The following is a 24,264-nucleotide window of genomic DNA, read 5'->3' as shown; positions in this document are numbered from 1 at the left end:
CCTAGGGTAGCATTGATGATGAAAGTTTGAGATGATGGTATGTCTCATATTGCTGTGAGGTTGCGGCCCTGCTATTTTGATCGTGTCTTAGGCTTGGATCGCCATCAGAATCAGTGGTTTATTATAGCATTGACAGTGACAATTGTGTAGTCCTTCCCTCTTGTCCTTCTAGATAGCTGCTCCCACTTGACCATGGCAGACAGTGTTAATAATCTCCATCTCTAGGTTTTAGGTAGAGGAATATCAGGAAGCATTGGAGTTGTGGCTTCTATCAATGAACAGGAAGGTATAGCTACAGTAAGATTCCCTCCTGTAGACTGCCGAAGGACATCTCAAGCAGCAGACACACTGACTATTCCCTTGTCTAGACTTTGTGTTCCAAGGTCAGAGGTAAGGTGATGCTTACCTGCTTTGTCAATATTGTGTTGCTGTGGGGCATGCAAACACTATAGAGAAGGGATTCACTTTCACCTGTGATATGTGTTTACATACTGATTGTAAAGATTTCAGCATTGGTGGGAAAGTTCATCATTTGTTAACTGGGGAGATTTCATAGATTATGTTATTTTTGGTTGCTTTGACCCAGTTTATGATTTTCTGCAGTGATTTTGATAGCCACATATTTATTCATAACACCTTTGTTCTCTGTCCCCTTTGTGGTGCCTTCACTCCCACCATAGGCGCTGCCTCTTCATAAGCTGTCCATTACTGAGAAGGTAGTCCAGGCGGTGCAGTCCATGCTGCTCCCTCAGGAGGGAAGCCTCTCTATCCACACCTCACTGCCTGCAACAGGAGATGGCTCAGCACCTGTCATGGCAGTTGTCCGGCTCTTGGCTGAAATTCGAACAAGGTAAGTTGACCTGGCCTTAGAGGGTTCATAGCCTGAAGCTCATGCCAGCTAGGTAACAGGCACATTGTCACACACCATAAACCAAAGCTCATGTCTCAGTTCCTGCAACTCTGATTGCCTCCCAAGTTACTGTGCCTCAGAAGGTTGAGCCAGTCCCCCGAGAGGACCCGCTGCTATAGTGTGCTGTGTGACTTACATTTGATACTGCACTGACTGCTCTGCTGCAGGATCACATGGCCACTTTTCTTTCTTTTTTTTAAATTATTTCATTTATTTTATATGCCAACCGCAGTTTCCCCGTTTCCCCTCCCTCCTTGCCCCTCCTTTTCCACAAGCCACTTTTCTTTCTTTCTTTCTTTCTTTCTTTCTTTTTATTGTTTGTTTTTCGAGACAGGGTTTCTCTTGTAGACCTGGCTGGCCTCGAACTCACAGAGATCCACCTGCCTCTGCCTCCCAAGTGCTGGATTAAAGGCGTATGCCACCATCGCCCAGCTACTTTTCTTAAATGACCCAGGTCCATCACTTTCCAACCTGGTGACAGGAAAATGAGAGAATGCTTTTAGTTCTATGTCAGAGAGGGGATACCTTTGTCTACAAATATGTTTATTCTCTACTAAACAAGAGTAACACAGTTCTCTTCACAATGAACTTCTCAGAAACTTTTCAAATGTCTGGTGACTCAAGTGAGAGAAATCAGCATATAGATTTTCCACCTCTTTTTCCCTCTTATTTCCGGAGCTCTGTCATTGCTCACAAGGCACAGTGAGGCGGAGCTTTGGCAAGTGGCCATCCAGCAGTTTTTATCTCCTAGTGGAAACTGCATCGCAGCAATGACTGGGAAAAAGGCTTCTTAGACAGCCACTTCATGGTGTTTTTGAGGAACTGGTTACAGAGCCATCCTCAAATGCCAAACTTGTGGCTTCTCACACCTTCATGTAGAATGGGACGGAATACACAAGCATGGGACCCATATGTCCTCCATGTACTGTAAGGAGTATCTGGATTTCTTGGACTCCCTGTGTAGTGCCAACGCTGTGGAAGGATTGTGGTACTAGTTAGTGTTGTTCAGGGATGGTGACCAGAAAAGAATGTTCATATACATTCCTTCAGCGGAAGCTTTTTCCACATATTTTCAGTTTGGATGGTCAGATCCATAGGTCCAGACCCTCATGAATATGGAGGACCAACTATATATTTCTAAGCCAGTCTGCTGTGGAAAAATAAGATGTAAAAATGACAAAATTGATTGAAATGTTTCACAGTTGATATCTTAAAGAATGAACAACATTGATGACTTTGAAATGTTGTGAATCTTTTAACATTAAGAGCATGCCTGGTCATGGCGCAGCTTTTAGAAGACAGCCTGTTTTGTGAGGAATTCATACAGCAGTGTCCAGCAGCCGTGGAAGTTCTGAACCTCGTAGCCCAGGAGTGCAGTGCTGGTGAGTGCCAAATGAGTGCCGGTGCCATGTCTGTGGAATGATGAGAGTACTCACAGTCCACATTCACTGAGCTCCAAAGACAGGGCTCCTTCACCCCCGCTAGCCAGGAAAGCAGTACTCTTCAGTGAGCACCAGGCCCATGCCTGAGTGTTTTCGTATTTTCTCTTCTACATTTACATTAATATGAAGAGTCTGTGGTGACATCTTTCCTCAGGATAGCCTGCATTTAAGAATTGCAGGGTTTTTGTTTTGTTTTGTTTTGTTTTGTTTCTCACAATGTAGCCCTGGCAGGTTTGGAACTTTTTTTATTAATGAATTTTTAAGGATTTGTTTGTATTTTTTATGTCTCATACAGATGTGTCTTTGTGAGGGTGTTGGATCCCTTGGAGCTGGAGTTATAGACAGTTAGTTATGAACTGTCATGTAGGTGCTAGGAATTGAACCAGGGTCCTCTGGAAGAGCAACCAGTGCTCTTAACTGCTGAGCTACCTCTCCAATATGTGAAACTTTGATGTAGGCCAGGATGGCTTCAAACTCAGCTCCACCAACCTGGATGCTAGGATTAAAGGCATGCAATACTATGCCCAGCCAACGTTAATATTTAAAATCAACTTGAATTTTAAGTGTAATGACCTTCACTTGGCATGAGTTGGGTATTCCTATATTTCTGTAACTTTGGAGATTGGGGCAGGAGGATCAGAACTTCCTGGTCAGCTAGAGCTAAATAGTTTTAGGTCAACCTTAGCTAAATACAAAGGCTCTATTTTAAAAACATAAAATAAAGAAGTGGGCTCCATTTTTCAGATGATAAGAATCATAGTTGTCATTTGCTGAGTGTTTATCCAGTGTCTGAGACTTGCCTCAAAGCTCGGCTTGAGTCACACCATCTTATCTTCAAAACCTCTGGAGGCATGGGTGCCCTCACTGCCCTGGGTTGCAGTTGAAAGACATGGGAGTACCTTATCCTTGCTGATGCTCCAAATTTAGGCTGCTCTACTCCACGGCCAGGCCTGCGCCCAATGTACCTTGCTGCTGAACTTTGTGAGGAGACAAATGGTGCAGGGCATTTTCTTTTTTGTAAGGATAGAGATGGTCTTTATAGGTGAATATTGCTGTTTCAGCTCCCATTTCCTGTGTCCCTCCACAGGAGAGAGGCTTGCAGTTGTTGAGGTGCAGTGTGAACGGCTCAGGATGCTCTACCGGGACTGTGCTCGACCTCCTCCACCTCCACTGCAGGCTGATCGGAGACAGGTGAGACCTAAATGCCTCCCTGCAGACTGTGACTCTGCCGTTAAAGAAGGACAGGCAGTAGAGTGCGGCATTAGAACGAGCGTATGGGACTGAGAGTATAGCATAGAGGAGGAACTCTTGCCTAAAATGAGACCTGTCCAGTCCTTTTGCAGCTGTACTGCCACCTTTGGATGCCAAAGAATACTGAACTGACATTCTGAATATTGGAGCATAATACTAGGGAGCAGAATTTATTAATTTATTTGAATTATGAATAACAAAAACACTTTTTAAAAAAAATTAGGGAACTGGAGAGATGGTAAAATGCTTGCCGTGCAAACTTGAAGACCTGAGTTTGGTTTCCCGGCACCCTTGTAAAAGCCAGACATGGAGACATGCACCTGTAATCCCCATACCAGGGTGCCAGAAACAGAAGTACCTATAGGGTTCTCTGGCCAGCCAGTATAACCAAATCAGTGAAAGATCCTATCTCAAAAAATAAACTGAAGGAGACACTCAATGCATCTACATCTATTTGCAAGTATGCAAAATAAATAAATAAATAAATAAACCCACAAAACTAAAAAGTTATGTTCTTTGTATTAGAGCAGTAGTTCTCAACCTGTAAGTCGTGACCCTCTGTCTCTAATTATATTACGATTCATAACAGTAGCAAAATTATAAGTACAACGTAGCAATGAAAATAATTTTATGGTTTGCAGTAACTATAGCACAAAGAACTGTATTAAAAGATTTTAGCATTAGGAAAGTTGAGAACCACTGTATTAGAACATGACTAATAGAAATTAAAACATAAAAATAGCAAATATGAAAATTTGCTGCATTTTTTATGCTTGCAGCAATTTTATTCATAATAGTCAAAAGTGAAAATGGCCTGAAATACCCATCAAATGTTGAATGAGTTTGTAAAATATAATATTCAAGCCGGGTGGTGGTGGCGCACGCCTTTAATCCCAGCACTCAGGAGGCAGAGGCAGGCGGATCTCTGTGAGTTCGAGACCAGCCTGGTCTACAAGAGCTAGTTCCAGGACAGGCTCCAAAGCCACAGAGAAACCCTGTCTCGAAAAACCAAAAATAAATAAATAAATAAATAAATAAATAAAATAATAATAATAATAATATTCAAGCAACAAGCTATGGCATAACTGCATTAAGGCCAACCACACAGTACCATAGATTTCCTGATTCTGTTTGTGTGCACAGAAAAGATGAAGCAGCAGATTGATGTCAACAGGGGCTTGGGGAGGAGAGAAGCAAGTGAAAGACTAGGGCTTGACTTCTGATGAGCGTGGGATTGCTTACAGTTAGAAAACAAATGCTCTAGACCAGAATGTGGTAATGACTACATGGCTCCACAAACATCAAAAGACACAGACTTTTAACTTGAGATGGACAGATTTTATGTTATATGAGGCGTGTAAATAAATTGCTGCATTTAATAAAAGCATGCGCAAACATCACTTGGCATCTCAGCATATTCAGTTATTATGGTAAAAACAGTGAGGTGTGGTTTTAAAGGCAAGTGTGTTCTCATCTGACTTTTCCCTGGTGAGTCCCTTTCTGTACTGCCCATCAACAGCAGTGTCCACCATCCATAAGCTGTGTACACTTACTCCTTGGGCTGCTATTGGCAGGCCTGTGATTGCAGCCTTATCCTCTCATGGCTACAGTTCTTTGTGTAGGATGTGTTGAAATTGGTGGGTGGAGAGGAGCTGTGTCTCATAGGGAAGCCTGGCACTTGAGTGAAGTATTAGAAGCACAAGGAGACAAGCAGCTGACCTACAACACACACTGTTACCCATCTGAGCAGTGTCCTTGGAATACAGCTTCTCTTTATGCACTGAACTAAGAGTGTCTTATGTATACATTGAGCTATGTGAGGATGAACATGATGAGAGAAAAATGTCATTTAAGGGGAAAACCAAAATATACATATACATACATATATATATATATATATATATATATATAATATCTCATTACAAGCACAAGAAGGGGAAATGGAAAGCTGAGTAAGAAGATAAGCAGATGGGATTCAGGAGAGTAATTTCAGTAGGACTAGACACAGGGAAAGTGATCAAGGCCAGCCTGGTCTACAGAGCAAGTTTCAGGATGGCAAGGACAACATAGAAAAACCCTGTCTCAAAAAAACAAAAAACAAAAAAATATAAATAAAATAAAAAATTAAGTTTATGTTGGGGGAAAAGCTAGACTTAACAAAATAAAATAAAATAGAAATAAAGCTTTCCTCTTCTAAAGACTTAACTTTGTGTGTGGTTGTTTTGCCTGCCTGTGTCTACGCCACAGTACCTGAGGAGACCATAAGTGGGTATCAGACCCCTAGAATTGAGTGCTGGGAAGTAAACTCAGATCCCCTGCAAGAGCAGCCAATGCGGTTAACCTCTAAACCATCTCTGTAGCCCAAAGATATATTTTTAATATAATTTATATTTAGGGCTGTACAGGGATGGTGTAGTTGAATGGGAGTCCTTGCCTAGCAGGTATAAAACTTTGGAATCCCTTCCCAGCCATATAACAAAAAATTAAAATAGAAAGAGCAGAGAAACAAGATTTTAATCATATCAGATAAAAATGATTTTCTTCTCTGAGAGAGTAAGGAGATTTGCCTGCTTTGTTGAGTGAAATTCTTCCTTCTGCAGCCCAAGGAGATCACCTGGAGCCCTTCTCGAGTATTCCCTCCAGTTCGTGCCTGCATGTTCTCATCTCACCTCACCTCTGTCACCTTCCTGGCTGACCCCAGCGCTGGTGGAGGTCTTCCCCGGGGCACGTTTATCTATGCCACCTCCCCACTACCAGTTCAGGTGAGAGGCTCATGACAACCCTGCCTCTTCCTATACTTGAAACTGGTAAGAAGAGGTAGGTGGTATGCCTTGTCTATTGTTGCCTTCTGAGTCTCACCCTCTCTGGTGTCTCTTCAGGCCCCGTCTTTTTACTGGGAGATTGAGATTGTTTCCTATGGAGATACTGATGATGACACTGGACCAATCGTCTCATTTGGCTTTGCTACAGAAGCTGAGAAGCGTGATGGGGCATGGACCAATCCAGTCGGCACTTGCCTTTTCCACAAGTAAGTGACTGTTCCTGCTACAGCTAAAGAGAAAAAGTGCTGCTGGATGGTCTTGCTTTTAATCCCAGCAAATCTTTGTGAGGTTGAGGGCAACATGGTCTATATAGCGAGTTCGAGGCCAGCCAGGGCTTCATAGTGAAACCTTGTCTTAAAAGTGGGTCAGTATTCTCGGGAAAGTGACTTCCTGTAGGTGTTTATGGATATTCAGGGAGCCAAAGTGTGGTTGTGTGTCTGAGGAAGTGGGGACAGCGAAGTTTTGTTTTCCTCTTTGGTTGTTTATGGTTCCTCAGTACCATCCCTTTCTAGTTATCCTGCAACAAGAGACTTGTTTTTCTTCATTTCCCAAACATATTTGAACCCATATACCATGTTGCTATGATGTAGGCTAGGGATTTGCTAGGCTGTTGTAATACTAAAGGCACAGTATGATATCCCCAAGCCATATGTAGATAGTGCCAATTGGAAATCTGTTAGTGTTTAGGAAAGCATTGCTTACAACTGTGGGGTTTCCTCCTTGCCTGCCCCTTCTCTCCCTCCTTTCTTCTTTCTGTCCCTCCACATGGCTGGTGAGTCTCAGCTTTGACCCCTTGTTCTCCTCCCAGTAATGGCCGAGCTGTACACTACAATGGCTCCAGTCTGCTACAGTGGAAGAGTGTCCGCCTAGATGTCACACTCTCTCCTGGTGAGTGCAGTGGGGCCTTCTGACTCTGCATGCTTCTGTGGGGACCAGCCTTAGAGCTAGATGGGTTAAAAGTTAAAATAATCTTGGCAGTTGGAAATGGGCCATTTGTCTCTGAGTGACAGCCAAACACCTGCCCTTGTTGTCTGCTAGTTGCACCACAGCTCTCACATTCTGAAGCCATTACCCTTAAAGCCACTATCTTGTAACTTAGTCCCTCAGTCACTTGATAGTAAGATGGGAAAATGTGTGCCCTTCCTGCTCTCTGCTGTAGGTGATGTGGCAGGAATTGGCTGGGAAAGGACCGAGGGGACCCCACCTCCTCCAGGGCAGCCAGCCAAAGGCCGGGTGTACTTCACATACTGCGGGCAGCGGCTCACACCATACCTGGAAGATGTCTCTGGAGGAATGTGGCCTGTGGTGCACATTCAGAAAAAGGCAAGTCACCATGATAGGAAAGAAGAATAAATTCTTTAAGGAAATGTATTCCTGACCAGAAGGGACATGAGAAAAGCTTTTGTCTAGCCATCCTTTGCATAGTGATAGGACATGGCAAGTCTGGACAAGTGCTTCCTTCCCCTGGTGGACCCTGCAGTCTTAATTTGAATGATGCTGTGTCCAGAATTTAGTACGAATCTGCTGTGACCACCTCTTAGCCATCCTTCCTTACCAAGGAAAGAAATGGCAGTGAAATGTCTCTGAAAAAAGCTTATAAGACTGACCTTCTAAGTCATGTAGTATGGCAGAAATCTGGACAATTGTCCTCTGGTAAAGACTCAAAAGTTCAATACTCCTCTTCCCCCAGAGCGTTCTCTCTCTCTCTCTCTCTCTCTCTCTCTCTCTCTCTCTCCTTCCTCCCTCCCTCCCTCCCTGCCCAAGGGCTTCTGTTGCCTGTGAAGGAGCACCCAGGAACACCTGCTGTTCTATGGGATATTATTACTGATGACATGCTGCAGCCCCTAATGTGTGTCCACTTCCCAGTCCAGATGCCCATCCTCATGTACTCAGCAGCTAGGCAGCAGCAGAACCCATGTTCAAGATGAACTGCTTCCCTGATCTTCCTGTCTCACCCTGTCTCTTGCTTTCATTCATTCAACAAATATATATATACCCAGAGTCTATGTGTCAGTACTACATCATGTTCTGAATTGAAACAGAGAACAAAATGTTAATGCTGTCTATCTCTCTCACACTGTAATCAATTGGAGGAATTGGAAATTAATCAGATAATCACAGAAACATGTATATAATCACAAACTATTAAGTACTTAGAGTGGGAACTAGTCTCTTGAGTACCAAGCATATCCCTGCCCTCTGAAGACATGATGATTAAGCCAGGCCTGGACATTAGCTAGTCTTGGAAAGTTAATGGGAAGAATGTTGCAGACAGAGAGAGAGATGAGTAGCGTGTGAGTAGTGCTGGGTACAGAGCCATTGACCAGGTGTGTTGCGCACACTTGTAATCCTGCTCTTGAGAGATGAATTAAGATTGTTGGAGCTGGAGATGCTCAGCCACCTATAATTGCAGTTCGGAGAGACCCAACGCTCTCTTCTAGCATCTTCAGATACCAGGCACACATGAGATACAGAGACATACATGCAGGCAAAATTCTTGTGTACATAAAATAAATTTTGAAAGAAGATGATTATTGAAAGTTTGAGGTGAGCATGGACTATGTAGTAATATACTGGTAACCAGGAGAGGGTAAGAGCCTGAGAGACAGTGAGTGGCAAGGAACCTGAGCATGTGTGGTGCGTTTTGCAGCACTCCAGGCATAGCACACACATACCTGCTCCTTTGCCTATTTCTCCTGCTTCCCACTCCTGGGCCATTCTTTAGGCTTAATATTCACTGAAGTGCACTTTGTTGTTTAAAAAGAAAAAAGAAAATCTAAATAATCCTAAATCTTTTATTTGCTTTTTCTAGAACACAAAAACTCGAGCCAATTTTGGCTCCCGCCCATTTGCATATGCTGAAGGACAGGCCCATCGTAATGCTGCAGACCTGTGCACTGATCTGGCAGAGGAGATCAGCGCTAACTTTGAGGCTCTGCCATTTGCCATGGCATCTGACAGTGACAACGATGCTGGCACCAGTATTGCATCAGACCCAGGCACTCATGGGCCACCATGCCGAATTGCTGCAGTGGCCACAGCCCAGCAACGTAAGTCACATCATCTTTTAGCCCTGCTGCTAGTGCTATCAGGAGTGCTGTGAATTTCACAAGTCCACTTAGGGTGGGCATCTGAAATTCAGTGAGAGGCTTTCCTAAAAAAAGACACAGGAGAAGGTATCAAACCAGGAGTGTTCCCACTACATAAAAGTGTAGGTATAGGAAGTATGTGTAGGAAGCTAAGAACCCTGACATTTGTGTGAAATCACTTACTTCACTTGATAGTGTTACTCGTTTTTTAAAAATACCTTTAAACTGAGATCGTCAATAATAAATTGGTAGAATTAAGGACATGGATAGAAAACTGTGTGCTGCAATGTTTCCTGATCATTTTTTAAAAATCATATTAAGCCTGGTTAGGTGATTCAGGAGGCTTAAGCAGGAGGATAATGAATTCAAGGCCTGTGTGTGCTATAGAGTATGTTCAAGGCCAGCCTGAGCAACTTAGCATGACCCTATTTCAACATTTAGACAGACAGACAGACAGACAGACAGACAGACAGGTACATACATACATACATACATACATACATACATTGACAGAAGCTAGGCATGTATCTTAATGTTAGAAGCCATACCTAGAGTAGATAAGATCCCATCCCTAGACCTGTGAAAGAAGATAGAAGATATAGAAAGGGAAAGGGCCTAACTGTGTTTTGTTACAGAATATGATAGTGATACCTCCTGCCATTATAAAGTCGAACTCAGCTATGAGAATTTCATCACCTCTGGCCCAGACCCCCATCCACCTCCCATTGCAGATGATGAAAGTGATGATGATGATGATGATGACATCCCACAGGTAAGAACCTCGGGAATAAAACCTATGATGTTAGCTTTTAGCTATGTCCTTGTGTGAGTAGTTACCTTGGCAAATGCCAACTCTGAACCACCCATGAGCAGCCATGTCTACTAGGCTGGGCTGCCCTAGAGAGGTCTACCTGTTGAAGGGTGAGGTACCTTCATGGTAGCTCAGCAGGTATCCTAGACTATAGTGAGAACCCTTTGGTGGCTTTGAAGGGAAAGAGGCACTTGCTGGGGAGGAAGGGCTTGCTGGGGGTGGGGCTTGCTGTGGTGGGGGATGAAGGCCTTCTGCGGGGGGGGGGGGGGGGGGGGGGGGGAGGTTCCTAAATGTGTGTGTTTAGGCCAGGCTTGAGCAGGGCAGGTCCTACAGGTGCCGGCATGAAGCCCTTCCTCAGGTCACAGGCTTCCTCTCCCTGCAGGAGGACCATTATGCCCTGTTGGTGAAAGCATGGGAGACCAAGGTTTTTCCTACCATCCGAAGACGCTTCCGCAATGAAGCTGAGCGAAAGTCGGGCCTGGACCAGATCAAGGGCGCTTTACAACTAGGTCTGCTGTGTTCTGTTACCTGAAGAGTCACTCAGAGGCTTGAGGGATGAGGGAGATAGAGTTGAGAAGAAGTACTCCTCAAATGGCATATCTGGCTTGACAGTGTCTTACCCTATGCATGTCAGTGAACTCAGGGTCCTTTGCCCTCATTGCTAGACTTGATCTTTCTTGTCAGTGTGACTTGTGAAGCTGGAATAGTTGCCCTGGGAGGCTGTGTGGCCTGGTGAAGAGTGTTCACATCTGCAATCATAGATGGGCTGTTTATCAGCTGATGGAGCTTGGGCTTCCCCATCTTGAATGGAGTCTACCTCATGAGCATGTGTGAAATCAATGAATGTTCCTAAGAGCGCATCTGGTGTATAGTAGTGCTCTCAATACAGTCCTCAGTGTCATAGCAGCAATGATGGTGGTGGTGTCGTTTCCCCTTCAACAGAGTGGTGACAAAGGTGAGAAGGAGGTTGGGGGATAGCTCCCAGCACCCAGAGCACAGCTGCTGTCCCAGAGCACAGCTGCTGTCACCGAGTCCTATGGGGAAGGCTAATGGGCCACCCACAAGACCTGGAAGGTTTAACATGGAATTTCCCTGTGTCCCCTGACTTGTTCCTTAAACAGTAGTTTTTCCTCCTCTGTACTATTCCTTTTGAAAAAGATACAAAGATTACTGTTCTGTAATCTTGTAATGCTGAGCCCAGCTTCTTGCCCACCCCGGTGACTGCTGCTGCTTTCCATGGCGTCCTTCTGTAATTGCAACTTCCTTTAGAGTGTGCTCACATTGCTACCCCTTTTCATTATAGAAAGGCCAGTGAATGGAAGACTGTAGCTGTATGATGGCTGGGCTGTTTAAAAACAGTCTCCTGTCAACCCATATTGTTTTGTCCGCGGTAGCTAAGGATTGTGGGTCTGAAACAGCTACAGCAAAAGGAAACACCTTGCTGAACTCCCCACAGTGCTTTTTGTTTTGTTACTGTTTGAACATCTCTTTACTTGGCTTATTAATATAATTAATATGATAATGCCATTTTTGCTAATAAGTATAATCATATCCTCTCTGATGGAAAGGAAAAACAAAGCAGCTGAATATAGTGGTGCAGTCCTGTGATACAAAGTGACAAGTTCAAGACCATCCTGGGCCACATAGTGAGATCCTCTCAAAACAAACAAAAATCCCACAGCACATCTCAGTAGTGAGTAGAAGGTTCTTAGTGTCCTCTCTGCCTTCTAAATAGTGTGCAAAGTCAGAAGCAAACACTGCTCTTATGTTCTCCTCCTCCCTGTTTGCCCCATTTGTTCTTCAGTTAGCCCGAGTTAAATGCAGCATAGTTGTATGCCTTGTTAACCATCCTGGCCTGGGGCTCCAACTCTTCCTGCTCTGCTGATGCATACTGGCAGCGCTAACTCAGGTGCTCTCACTTCTTGCACATCAGCAGTGCTAACTCAGGTGCTCTCACTCCTTGGCACACTTAGCAAGATAGATCTGAGGCTCCTAGAAGTGATATCTTTAGTATTTAAACTGAGTACAAACTGTCCTCCCAACATGGGCACGGAAACATTCTCCATTGTTTCGTTCCAGGCACGAGTAAGTGCCCTGTTGGTCTGAAGATTATGTCTCCTGAGGAGTTACTGGTGTGCTATGTTTGCAGGCATGGTGGATATCGCCCGGCAGACAGTTGAATTTCTCTATGAGGAGAACGGCGGCATCCCAAGAGACCTTTATCTTCCCACCATTGAGGACATTAAAGATGAAGCAAACAAGTTCACAATTGACAAAGTTCGAAAAGGTTTTGCTTTTGCTTCCTCCTTGCTCTGTGTGTGGCAGTTCCTCTGAAAGGAGCAGCTGTTGGTTCCCTAGAGTGATCTTTCTCTGAGTGACTTGACCTCCAGATTCTCATGTGAAGCCTTCATTCAAGTGTCCTGGGAGGTCACAAGAAGTTATGTGGTCTCTGGTAGTCTCCCCGATGTGCCCAAGCTTCACTAGGCATAAGCAGCTGTGGCAGGGCTGAGAGTAAAGGAAGGAAGTGGGGCTTCAGGTAGGCTTCCTGGCACGGACATGGACTCTGAGTTAATAAGCCACATGTTTAGCTGGCCAAAGCGGCACTCTCCTGGAGTTAATGAGATCTGTTCAAGGTCAGCATTGGCGACAGCTTGAGAACAGCCTAGGTTATGTGAAGCCCTGTTTCAAAAACAAACAAACAAACACCAAAACACCAAAACCATATGACCATGGTTTATAGAGCTTTGTAGAATTTAAATATGCTTTTCACAAAAATAATTTGTTATGCATTTTGAAGAAACAACAGAAAAACACATACACAAAGAATTTTTTAATCTCATTTTTTTTAACCTAATACATGATAGCTGGAGCCGGAGAAGTGACTCAGCAGTTAAGGGTGCTGGCTGCTCTTGTAGAGGACTTGAGTTTGGCTCCCAGCACCCACATGGTAGCTCACAACCGCCAAGAATTCCAGTTCCATGGGATCCACCAAACTATTTCCTCTATCAAATTCTTTAGAATATTCATATCCGCAGAGAAATCTGTGCTCTCCATCTGCCCATCCTTTCCCTCTCCCTAGCCTCTGAACTGTGTGTCTCTGCTTCTTGTCTGTGTGTTTACCTATTCTGGACATTTGTTACAAATGGAATCATTTAACATGTGATCTTTCAGGTCGGACTTCTCTTTCCAGGCTCATATTCCCCGTTTTAACTAAATAAAAAGAAAGGTTTTAACTTTAACATAGTAAGATTATATACAGTCATCAAGTAAGAATTACAGGTAAGGCTAGAGAGTGGTTGAGAGTACTGACTGCTCTTCCAGAGGTCCGAAATTCAATTCCCAGCAACCAAATTGTGGCTCAGAACCATCTGTAATGAGAATTGGTTCCCTCTTCTGGAGTGCAGGCATACTTGCAGACAGAACACTGTCTATACATAATAAATAAATCTTTGAAAAAATTGCATGTAGAATATCCAGTCCCTTTGCACTTGACAAATTTAGAGAAATCACTATATTATCTATCCTATCTTGATGAGTCCAAAGCTCTGTGGCTAAATTACCTATCATAGCTAAGGAAAACTGTAACTATAACTATCTAGTCTTCAACTCTATTAAAGACTCCAGAAGGATATAATATTACCCGAGTCCAAAATGACAGAGACATCTGGCTTTCTGGACAGTCACCCAGGGTTCCTCTGCAACATTGGGACATCCATCTTTGGCCTACAGGCCTAGAATATATGGCAGACTTTTCTATGGAATATTGAAGGAATATTGAAGAATTGTCCCACCTTATTTTGACAAAGTTCAGCAGTCACTTTCCTTTGTGTCCTGCAGAATATCTGGCAGACTTTTCTATGAAGCAGGAATTTCAAGGACTGTCCTGCCTTGTTTTGGCAAAGTTTGGCAGTTGCTTTCCTTTGTGTCCTACATGTTCAGTTTAAATGGTATATGTCAGCAGTCAAGGCAAGAGCAGTTTGTTGCCCAAATGGCTAGCTTTTCCACATTGAAAGCAAGCTCCTTAGGGAGGTTCTTCAATGCTTATCAGCCTTTCTGAAGTAAATTGACGCAGTCAGGAACAAATGCATCTCACTGTCAATGAAAAGTCGTATGTTAACAAAACATTTAAAATGTCATATTCTGTAGGTCTTTGAAGTTTTTGAAGAACATCTATATTTAACCTTGAAAACATATGTAATATGAGACTACAGGTTTTATTATTATAGATGACAAACTACTAACCTTCATTTCTTAATTATATATTGCACTTTTAAATGAGCTGCATGAGCTCAATGCCCCAGCCAAGAGTAGAAGCATATATTCAGGATAGCAAAAATATCTTTAAATTTGTATCAGTATATCAAAGTCCATACCTATATAAAACATTTGAGGTTAATAGTTGTCTTTTTATCCTATATTCCCCCCAAATGATGACAAACATCTAAAACCCACCAAATGACCAAAAACCACCCACTCCACTTCTTGGAATGTGGGCCTTGTGTTCTCTAGACTGCTTCCTGTTGTCTGTGTGCAAAGCTTCTTTAGGAATCCTGAAAAAAATTGAAATAATGGTCAAGTCCTGATAAAGCTAGCTATAACATTGTTGTACAGTCTCTGTGCAGTGGGAAAGCACAAGACTTATCTGACGTCTTGCCTAGAATAGTCTGTGAGCCAGCAGCCTTGAAGCTATTCTGGATGCAGAACTCTGAGGAAACTGCCAAAGTCACTCTTGAAAGTCTGAATCACCTGGGTTACCCATTTCACTGGTGACTGGTCCCCTTGCTCTGAAAACACACAAACTTTCTAACATACATATCTGCATTAACACAAGTGTGGGCTGTGTGTTGTACACAGCCAGCCAAAGATAATTTTTTGTTTTATGTTTGAGTAGGTATGTTACCTGTCTTGTAGTTTTTCTAAGTTTATTTAGTTTATTTCTTTATATCTGTAGCCAAGATTTTCAGGTCTCCCTAGTCAAACATTATCTATATTAACATTGCATGAATCCTTGCCGGGTGGTGGTGGTGCACACCTTTAATCCCAGCACTCGGGAGGCAGAGGCAGGTGGATCTCTGTGAGTTCGAGACCAGCCTGGTCTACAAGAGCTAGTTCCAGGACAGGCACCAAAGCTACAGAGAAACCCTGTCTCGAAAAACAAACAAAAAACACAGCAACAACAAAAACATTGCATGAATCCACAGCCTTTCATTTCTTGTGGAAAAAGCATAATCTCTTCCCCAACTCAATACATATTTTGATGTCCATTTTAAAGTTAAGGCATTCCTAAAGTATCTCGGCAGGTTTAATTCAGCAGTCCCTCTTACTATCCCATGTCTCTCAGCAGCTGTCCTTTGCTTATCAGCAATCAAAAATTTCAAAATCAACAAGGCACCATAAAGGATCCACACTCCCTGTGTATTTACCATCTTGATGTGGCTTATTCCTTTTATATTACTTTATTTTTTCTTTAAAGGCTTTATTATTTTTAGATTATATTTTCTATGATTATCTATGCCTTTTCTTTCTTAAGCCTACACACATTTTTAAGTGCACTGTAACCTTAGAGGTTTTTTTCTTTCTGAACTTTCTCTACCAGTGCCTACATCTGCACACTTGCAGCATTCTCTGATGTATGAGCCAGACTCTAACCTGACTGGAAACTGGATTCATCTATCTCACCTCTAAGAAGTTGGTGACTGCATTGGGGCAGGCATTTTTACTTAGTTTGCTATTTCTACTTAGTGTGCTGGCTTTTTTCTTTGTTTTTTTCTGTTCTTTTTTTCCAACTGTCTCAGGCCCTATGTGGAAATGTTGGCCCCATTTTGGGCACTAAATGTAACAGGATTTTTTTTTTTTTTTTTTTTTTTTAGTTTTTTGAGACAGGGTTTCTCTGTAGCTTTGGAGCCTGTCCTGGCACTAGCTCTTGTAGACCAGGCTGGCCTCGAACTCACAGAGATCCACCTGCCTCTGCCTCCCGAGTGCTGGGATTAAAGGCGTGCACCACCACCGCCCAGCTAGGATTTTTCTTTTGAGCCACCAACCAACTCCCAATTCATGGCATGAAGACTTATTATTAGTTATTAACATTCAACCTTATCTTAACTCTTGTTTTAGTCTGTTTCTCTTTATCTGTGTTTTGCCTTGGGGCTTTTTACTCCCCATCCACCCATCACCACCCCCACCCCCACTTCTGTATGTCTTACTCCATGTCTGACTAGCTGGGGGCTCACCTGGCTGGATGGCCCCAGTTGTCTCCCTTTCTTTCTCCCTCGTTCTCTCCTCTCTCATTCTCTTTACCTGAGCCCAGATTCCTTCTTATTTTCTCTGCTCACCAGCCCCACCTATCCCTCTACTGCCTCGCTATTTGCAATTCAGCTTTTTATTAGACCAATCAGGTACCTTAGGCAGGCAAGATGAAACAGCAACACATCTTTACATAATTAAATGCAGCATAGACAAATGTAACACATCTTTGCCTAGTTAAACAAATGCAGCATAAACAAATGTAACACGCCTTTACAAAGTACTCCACAACACTCATCCATACTTCACTCTCTTTATTGTTAAGCAATACTCCATTGTATAGATATAACTCTTACTTACTTTCATTCATTGTTGATGGACGATTGAATTGATCCTACTTTTTGGCTATTAGGAATACTGAAAACATTTGTATACACATTCTTTTTTTTTTAATTGATTTTATTGAGCTCTACATTTTTCTCCACTCCCCTCCTTTTTTCTCCCCTCCCCTTCAGCACTCTCCCTTGATCCCCACGCTCCCAATTTACTCAGGAGATCTTGTTTTTCTACTTCCCATGTAGATTAGATCCAGGTATGTTTCTCTTAGGGTCCTCTTTGTTGTCTAGGTTCTCTGGGATTGTGAAATTGTACACTGGTTTTCTTTGCTTTATGTCTAAAAACCACTTATGAGTGAAGTGAGTACATGTGATAATTGTCTTTCTGGGCCTGGGTTATCTCACTCAATATGATGTTTTCTAGATCCATCCATTTGCCTGCAAATTTCAAGATGTCGTTATTTTTTTCTGCTGTGTAGTACTCCGTTATGTAAATGTACCACATTTTTTTTTATCCAGTCTTTCATCAAGGGGCATTTAGGTTGTTTCCTGGCTATGAAAAACAAAGCTGCTGTGAACATAGTTGAACACATGTCCTTGTGGCATGATTGATCATCCTTTGGATATATACCCAACAGTGGTATTACTGGGTCTTGAGGAAGGTTGTTTCTTAATGGCCATACTTACATCTAAAGGGGTTGTACCAGCTTGCATTCTCACCAGCATTGCAGAAGTGTTCCCTTTACCCCACATCCTCTTCAGCATAAGTTGTCATTAGTGGTTTTGATCTTGGCCATTCTTTTTTTTTTTATTGAAAAATTTCTGCCTCCTCCCCGCCTCCCATTTCCTTCCCCCTCCCCCCACTCCTCTTTCCCTCCCTCTCCAGTCTGAAGAGCAGTCAGGGTTCCCTGCCCTGTGGGAAGTCCAAGGTCCTCCTGCTCCATCCAGGTCTAGGAAGGTGAGCATCCAAACAGGCTAGGCTTCCACAAAGCCAGTACATGCAGTAGGATCAAAACCCAGTGCCATTGTCCTTGGCTTCACATCAGCCCTCATTGTCCACCATGTTCAGAGAATCCGGCTTTATCCCATGCTTTTTCAGTCCCAGTCCAGCTGGCCTTGGTGAGCTCCCAATAGATCAGCCCCACTGTCTCAGTGGGTGGGTGAACCCCTCGCAGTCCTGGCTTCCTTGCTCATGTTCTCCCTCCTTCTGCTCCTCATTTGAACCTTGGGAGCTCAGTCCGGTGCTCCAATGTGGGTCTCTGTCTCTATCTCCAACTATTGCCAGATGAAGGTTCTATGGTGATATGCAAGATATTCATCGGTATGGCTATAGGATTGGGCCATTTCAGGCTTCTTCTCCTCAGCTGCCCAAGGAACTAGCTGGGGACATCTCCCTGGACACCTGGAAGCCCCTCTAGGTCCAAGTCTCTTCCCAACCCTAAGATGGCTCCCTTAATTAAGATATGTGCTTCCCTGCTCCCCTATCCAACCTTCCTTTATCCCAATCATCCCGTTGCCCCAAGTTCTCCCCATCCTCTCCTTCTCACTTTTCTCTCCCCATTTCCCCTTACCCCCATCCCACCCCACCCCCAAGTTCCCAATTTTTGCCCACCAATCTTGTCTACTTCCAATATCCAGGAGGATAACTATATGTTTTTCTTTTGGTTCACCTTCTTATTTAACTTCTTTAGGATCGCCGGGCGGTGGTGGCGCACGCCTTTAATCCCAGCACTCGGGAGGCAGAGGCAGGCGGATCTCTGTGAGTTCGAGACCAGCCTGGTCTACAAGAGCTAGTTCCAGGAGAGGCTCCAAAACCACAGAGAAACCCTGTCTCGAAAAACCAAAAAAAAAAAAAAAAAAAAAAAAAAAAACTTCTTTAGGATCATGAATTATAGGCTCAATGTCCTTTATTTATGGCTAGAAACCAATTATGAGTGAGTACATCCCATGTTCATCTTTTTGGGTCTGGGATACCTCACTCAGGATAGTGTTTTCTATTTCCATCCAAGATGTCATTGTTTTTTTTACCACTGAGTAATGCTCTAATATGTATATATTCCACACTTTCTTCATCCATTCTTCCTTTGGAAATCAGTGTGGCGGTTTCTCAGGAAATTCGGGATCAACCTACCCCAGGCCCCAGCAATACCACTCTTGGGAATATACCCAAGAGATGCCCTATCATATTACAAAAACATTTGTTCAACTATGTTCATAGCAGCATTATTTGTAATAGCCAGAACCTGGAAACAACTTAGATGCCCTTCAATGGAAGAATGATCTTGGCCATTCTTACTGGTGTAAGATGTAATCTCAGAGTTGTTTTTGTATACACATTCTTGTATGAACATATATCTTCATTTCTCTAGGAGAAATACATATGTATTATAGTAAATTGGAATCTATAAGCATGAGTAGAATTGCTGGGTGATATGATAACTTTATGTTTAACCTTTTGAGAAACTGCCAAAATACTTTGTAAAGCAACTAGACTGTCCTGCATTCCCAGCAGCTTACCAGCTAGCTATGCCTGAGCGTTCCAGTTTCTGTACATGTGTGGCAATGTGTTCTATGCTCCATCTGTCTTTTTACCTCAGCCATTGCTGTTAGTATGAGAGGTCTCACTGTGGCTCTGACATACATCTCCCTGGTGATTGATCTGTAATAATGAACATTGTTTCAAGTGTTACCTTTTTTATTTCTTTTGGAGAAAGTATTTATCCAAGTCCTCTGCCCATTTTTAAATGGTTTACTTGTCTTCTTAACTCAGAATTGGAAGAGTTTATCATTCTCTTATTACTTTACAGGCTGAGGTGTGTTCCTTTTTACTGTCACATGCTGCAGAGCTATTTTGGTCCCTATAGTAAGTGTAGCCTTCCCTAGTGACATGGCACTTCTTTTACCTCCTAGGTCTCACAGTTGTAACCCGCTCTCCAGATAGCAGCAATGTAGCCAGCAGTACTGTGGGAACAGCCTTGCCAAAATTTGCTATCCGAGGGATGCTAAAAACTTTTGGCCTTCATGGAGTCGTCCTAGATGTTGATTCAGTAAGTGAACAGCCACTCTGGTTATTCAGTCTTGTATGTGTAGAGAGGCTTATATGCCATGTACCATTCAAAGGGACTATAGGCAGGGATGCTTAATGTGTGCAAATGTGCAAGGCCCTTGGGGTTCTGTCCTCAGCTCCACACAGACACATGAAAAGGGGATTGTGCTTTGAGATTTCTCTTGAAGTTAGAAACAAAGAAACTGGACTAGAGAGATGACTCAATGGTTAAAAGCACTCATTCTATCATTAGCAACACAGTTCAGATCCCAGCACCTATGTCAGACACCTTCACTCCAACAGATCAGAAGGGTCTTCTGGCCTCTGTGGGCACCCAAAAACATATGTGCATATAGTCACATGGACAAATACATATAAATAAGCCACATAAAGAAATAAAGGAAACCAAATGGAAGTTCAGCTGTGTGGAAGGACTCAGTGAGAACATCTCACACTGATGGGAATGCAGCTGCACGGGGGGCCCTGCAAACTGTCAGTGTCTCACATCTCTTCAGTATGGAGCAAACATCAGGGTTGTTACAGACAGAGTTAAAGATTTAGGCTGGGCCTCTGATTCTGGAGATGGTGGAAGAGAAAGACATTGTCCCTATCACATCATTGCGTGGACTGTTCCAGTATCGATCTCCCCTCTGCCAAGCAAGTGTCTTATGCTCATCAGTACTTGCCTCCATTTTGCAAAGCTCTCTCCTGAAGCTCAAAGGATTCAATGGGGTAGGCGCCAAGGAGAGACCGAGAGAAGGGGTACAGGAGGCTAAAGGTTTGAAAGCTGCCTGAGCCTTGTTTCTAGCCTTGTTTCTAGCCCCTATGCTAATAACTTTTTCAAAGCAGGAAATCTTTCTGATAGCTTAATTTTATTTGTGAAAATTGAAAGTAAGCTGATATATATACATTCTGGATTCAAATACCAATATAATTTTTACCTAGTGATTATTAAAAATTTACTTAAAATAAAAGCAATTTAAAAATTACAAAATAATACAAGGGCTATTTTAACAAAATTTGTTCTTTCTAATTTTTATTGGAAGTTTTTTCCTGTTTTTCCCAATTGCTTTTTAAAAATATTTTATTTATTTCTATTTTATTTGCATTGGTGTTTTGACTGCATGCATGTCTGTGTGAGGGTGTTGGAGTCCCTGAAACTAGAGTTACAGACAGTCTTGAGCTGCCACGTGGGTGCTGGGAATTGAACTAGGGTCCTCTGGAAGAACAGTCAGTTCTTTCAACCCCTGAGCCATCTCTTCAGCCCCACCTACCCATAAGGATTTTTTAAAATAACTATTTTTATGTTTTCTATTATGTGTTAATTTATAATTAAGAATTTATTTGGGGAAGAATACTGAAGAAATAGCTCAGTAGGTAAGCACTTGCTGTTCCTACAGGGAACTTGGGTTTGGCAACTCACAACTGTCTGTAACTCCAGGAATCTGACACCTTATTATGTCCTCCATGGTCAACTGCCCTCAGTGTGCATACATACACATAGATATACACAGATATACATGAAATTAAAAGTAATAAAAAATGAATCTTTTAGTAATTCCAACTCTCTGGATGCAGAAGCAGGTGGATCTCTGAGTTCCAGGTCAACCAGGAGTACACAGTGAGACCCTGCCTCAAATACTTTTTGGGGAAAAATTAAATAAACATATGATTTGTAAATTCACTTTGAGTTCATTAATTTTGTTCATAAAATAGCAACTAGATACAAATTATAAATCTAAAGGTTTCATATGTACATATCTTTGCATGAACTTGAAAAATAAAGCCTCAGAAAAGCATATTGGATATTTGCTTTTCCACTGCAGGTGAATGAACTGGTGCAGGTGGAGACGTACCTCCGGAGTGAAGGGGTGCTAGTGCGCTACTGGTATCCCATCGATATGTTGGAACGGCCCCCTGCAGGCTACCGAAGGACGGCCACTAATGGACTGGTCACACTGGACAATACCAACCTTCAAATTCACAGGTAAAACTGAGCCTTTCTTTCTTTGGGGAATAAAGATCTATTTACTGTGTTTTTCCATGTGTCCCATTTATACTTGTCTAGAAGGCTTTTCCTTCAAAGCTAAGAGTTGGAAAGAGGGAAGACAGTTGCATACTTGCAGGAATTGGGAAGAAAAAATAGGTCTAAAAGCACATGGCCTGTGTCACATGCACTCAATTGTATACTTGGGGCTGGAGCCAACTAGAAAGGCAATATGAAGAGATGCAGAGGAAAGAAGTCAGAAGGGAACAGGTAAGACATCCAGTTCATCCATGTAAGAACAGTCAGCTGTCTCTGTCTTGGCTAACGAAGCATACCCTGAACACTGGCTCTGTGCACGGTACAGCACAGGATCCTGAAAGGGATAGAGCTACAGTGGAGACATGCCTGCCCTCTACAGGTGAAAATCTAATGATGGTCAGTCACCATTCTTTGCCATGCACTGTTAAATAATACCCCTATGGGGTTTGAGAGATGGCTCATAGCTTCAGAGCACTGGCAGGAAAATCTCTGTGGCTTGGAGGCCAGCCTGGTCTGCATAATGAATTCCAGGCCAGTCAAGGATTATGTTTATTAAAAATAAATAAATAAATAAATAAATAGTTTTTTTGTGACTTGTTCCTTCCCATCATAGAAATTCCTGCTGTGGGACTGAAGAGGTAGCTCAGTAGTTAAAGGACTCTGGTTTTCTTCCAGAGGCCCTGGGTTCAATTCCCAGCACCCATATGGCAACTCACAACTGTCTATAACTCTAGTTCAAGAGGATCCAACCCTCTTACACAGACACACATGTAGTCAAACACCAATGCAATAAGTAAATCATTAAAAAAAGAAGAAGAAAGAAAAGAAATCCTTGCTGCAGTTGAGAGGAAGGCAGTGTAACAAGTGCAGTTCTCTACTAAAAGTCTCTACAGACTGTATTCCATGGCATCTGTCCTTTAACATCCTAGTTCCTCCTTAGGGAAACCCATGCTGTCTATGTCTGTGCTTCCAACACCTGGGAAGCTGAGGCGGGAGGATCACCTGAGCTTGATGCATTGAGACCCTACCCCAAAAGCAGCCAAATAGCGACAGCAAAAAACTTCTCTCTAGGGTGTCAATTTGGACCTGAGTTGATTATGTCTGTAACTGCCCTCTCGTTTTTAAAGACTATATCATTCTGGCTGGTCTTAAACTCATGTCGTCAGTCCTCTTGCCTCACCTCCCAAGTGCTAAGGTTATAGGAGCAAGCCACCATGCCTGTCTTGACTGTATTTGGCAACTCCAGGCTTCCATCTAAACTCAGCCTCCACCTTGCTGTCCACTGGGATATTACATTATTCCATGGGTTGTCTGAAGCTCAGTTAGTCACTAGATCAAAACAGGCCATAACCTTTAATTCTAGCACTCAGGAGGCAGAAGGAGATGGAGCTCTGAGTTCAAGCCAACCTGGTCTATAGAGAGAGTTACAGGGCAGCCAGTTACATAATGAGGCACTGTCTGGAAAAAAAAAATACAAAAACAAACAGGCCATGGTTTGTGACACTCAAGCAAGCCAACAGGGCAGGAAGAATGGTTTGCTGCACAGCTGTCACTTCAACAAAAGTCCTCACTGTTACACACAGAGGGCAGGGCCTAGTGACAGTCAAGAATGTTTGCACGCTGCTGCCAGTGTGGTTCCTCTTCACTACCTGCAGTGCCTCTTGGGATGAGCTGCTGTCAGGCTTCTAGAACCCAAAGGAGAGCTGGACTGACTGAGGCCATTTTGGTGGAGTCAAGGAAAGGGTTTGGCTGACCTGAATGTGGCATGTGGGGTAGAGTTAGATTTGACCTCAAACTTCCTTCTGTCCCTGGTCTTATCAATCTGGAGGTCAAATGAGCAATCACCTTTCCTGTGCTGTGGCCTTCCAGCCTCCACACCACAGTTGTCCACAGACTTCTAGACCCTTTGGGGTCTGTAATCCGATATTTCCATTACAATTCATAACAGTAGCAAAATTGTAGTTATAAAGTAGCAACAAAATAATTTTATGGTTGGGTAAGATTTAGTCAGAGGAAAAGAGCCCCAAGGTTGAGCCAGGCTGCCTAGCATGTATAATGGCGTAAACGAATGCAGACAGATTGTAAAAATATATATAGCTTTAATGGAGAAATAGACTTACAGAACCACCGTTCCCGCGGAGACCAGGAAAGCAGAAGCGAGCGCTGCAAGCATGCTTGCCAGATTTATAGGTAAACATTAGCCCGAGGCGAACATGCCCCCTAAGGGGTGGGACTTACTCCTACATCTCCCCTTTTTGTCTAAATAAGACAAAACTAAACCAAATACAA

The 24,264-nt window shown here is 43.0% G+C and overlaps 1 protein-coding gene across 8 annotated transcripts in view; it reads left to right on the top strand.

Annotated features, from left to right (window-relative positions):
- Positions 1-24,264, top strand: part of Hectd4 (HECT domain E3 ubiquitin protein ligase 4) — a 191,178-nt gene that overhangs the window by 123,725 nt on the left and 43,189 nt on the right. For all 8 annotated transcript variants that reach the window (XM_041649106.1, XM_041649103.1, XM_041649105.1 and 5 more), the window contains exons 42-55: positions 226-390; positions 681-850; positions 2,177-2,292; positions 3,440-3,543; positions 6,204-6,365; positions 6,483-6,631; positions 7,234-7,313; positions 7,585-7,748; positions 9,238-9,475; positions 10,150-10,286; positions 10,708-10,834; positions 12,475-12,612; positions 19,814-19,950; positions 21,776-21,936. In XM_041649106.1, coding sequence (XP_041505040.1) covers positions 226-390; positions 681-850; positions 2,177-2,292; positions 3,440-3,543; positions 6,204-6,365; positions 6,483-6,631; positions 7,234-7,313; positions 7,585-7,748; positions 9,238-9,475; positions 10,150-10,286; positions 10,708-10,834; positions 12,475-12,612; positions 19,814-19,950; positions 21,776-21,936 — 2,048 coding nt within the window. The remainder of the gene's footprint in view (positions 1-225; positions 391-680; positions 851-2,176; positions 2,293-3,439; positions 3,544-6,203; positions 6,366-6,482; positions 6,632-7,233; positions 7,314-7,584; positions 7,749-9,237; positions 9,476-10,149; positions 10,287-10,707; positions 10,835-12,474; positions 12,613-19,813; positions 19,951-21,775; positions 21,937-24,264) is intronic.

This window comes from Microtus oregoni, unplaced genomic scaffold (assembly GCF_018167655.1).
Source record: "Microtus oregoni isolate MIOR12 unplaced genomic scaffold, Mior012 000003F_ref0000135, whole genome shotgun sequence".
Taxonomy (NCBI): domain Eukaryota; kingdom Metazoa; phylum Chordata; class Mammalia; order Rodentia; family Cricetidae; genus Microtus; species Microtus oregoni.
The sequence above is the reverse complement of the archived record's forward strand: the minus strand, read 5'-3'. Positions and strand labels throughout refer to the sequence as shown.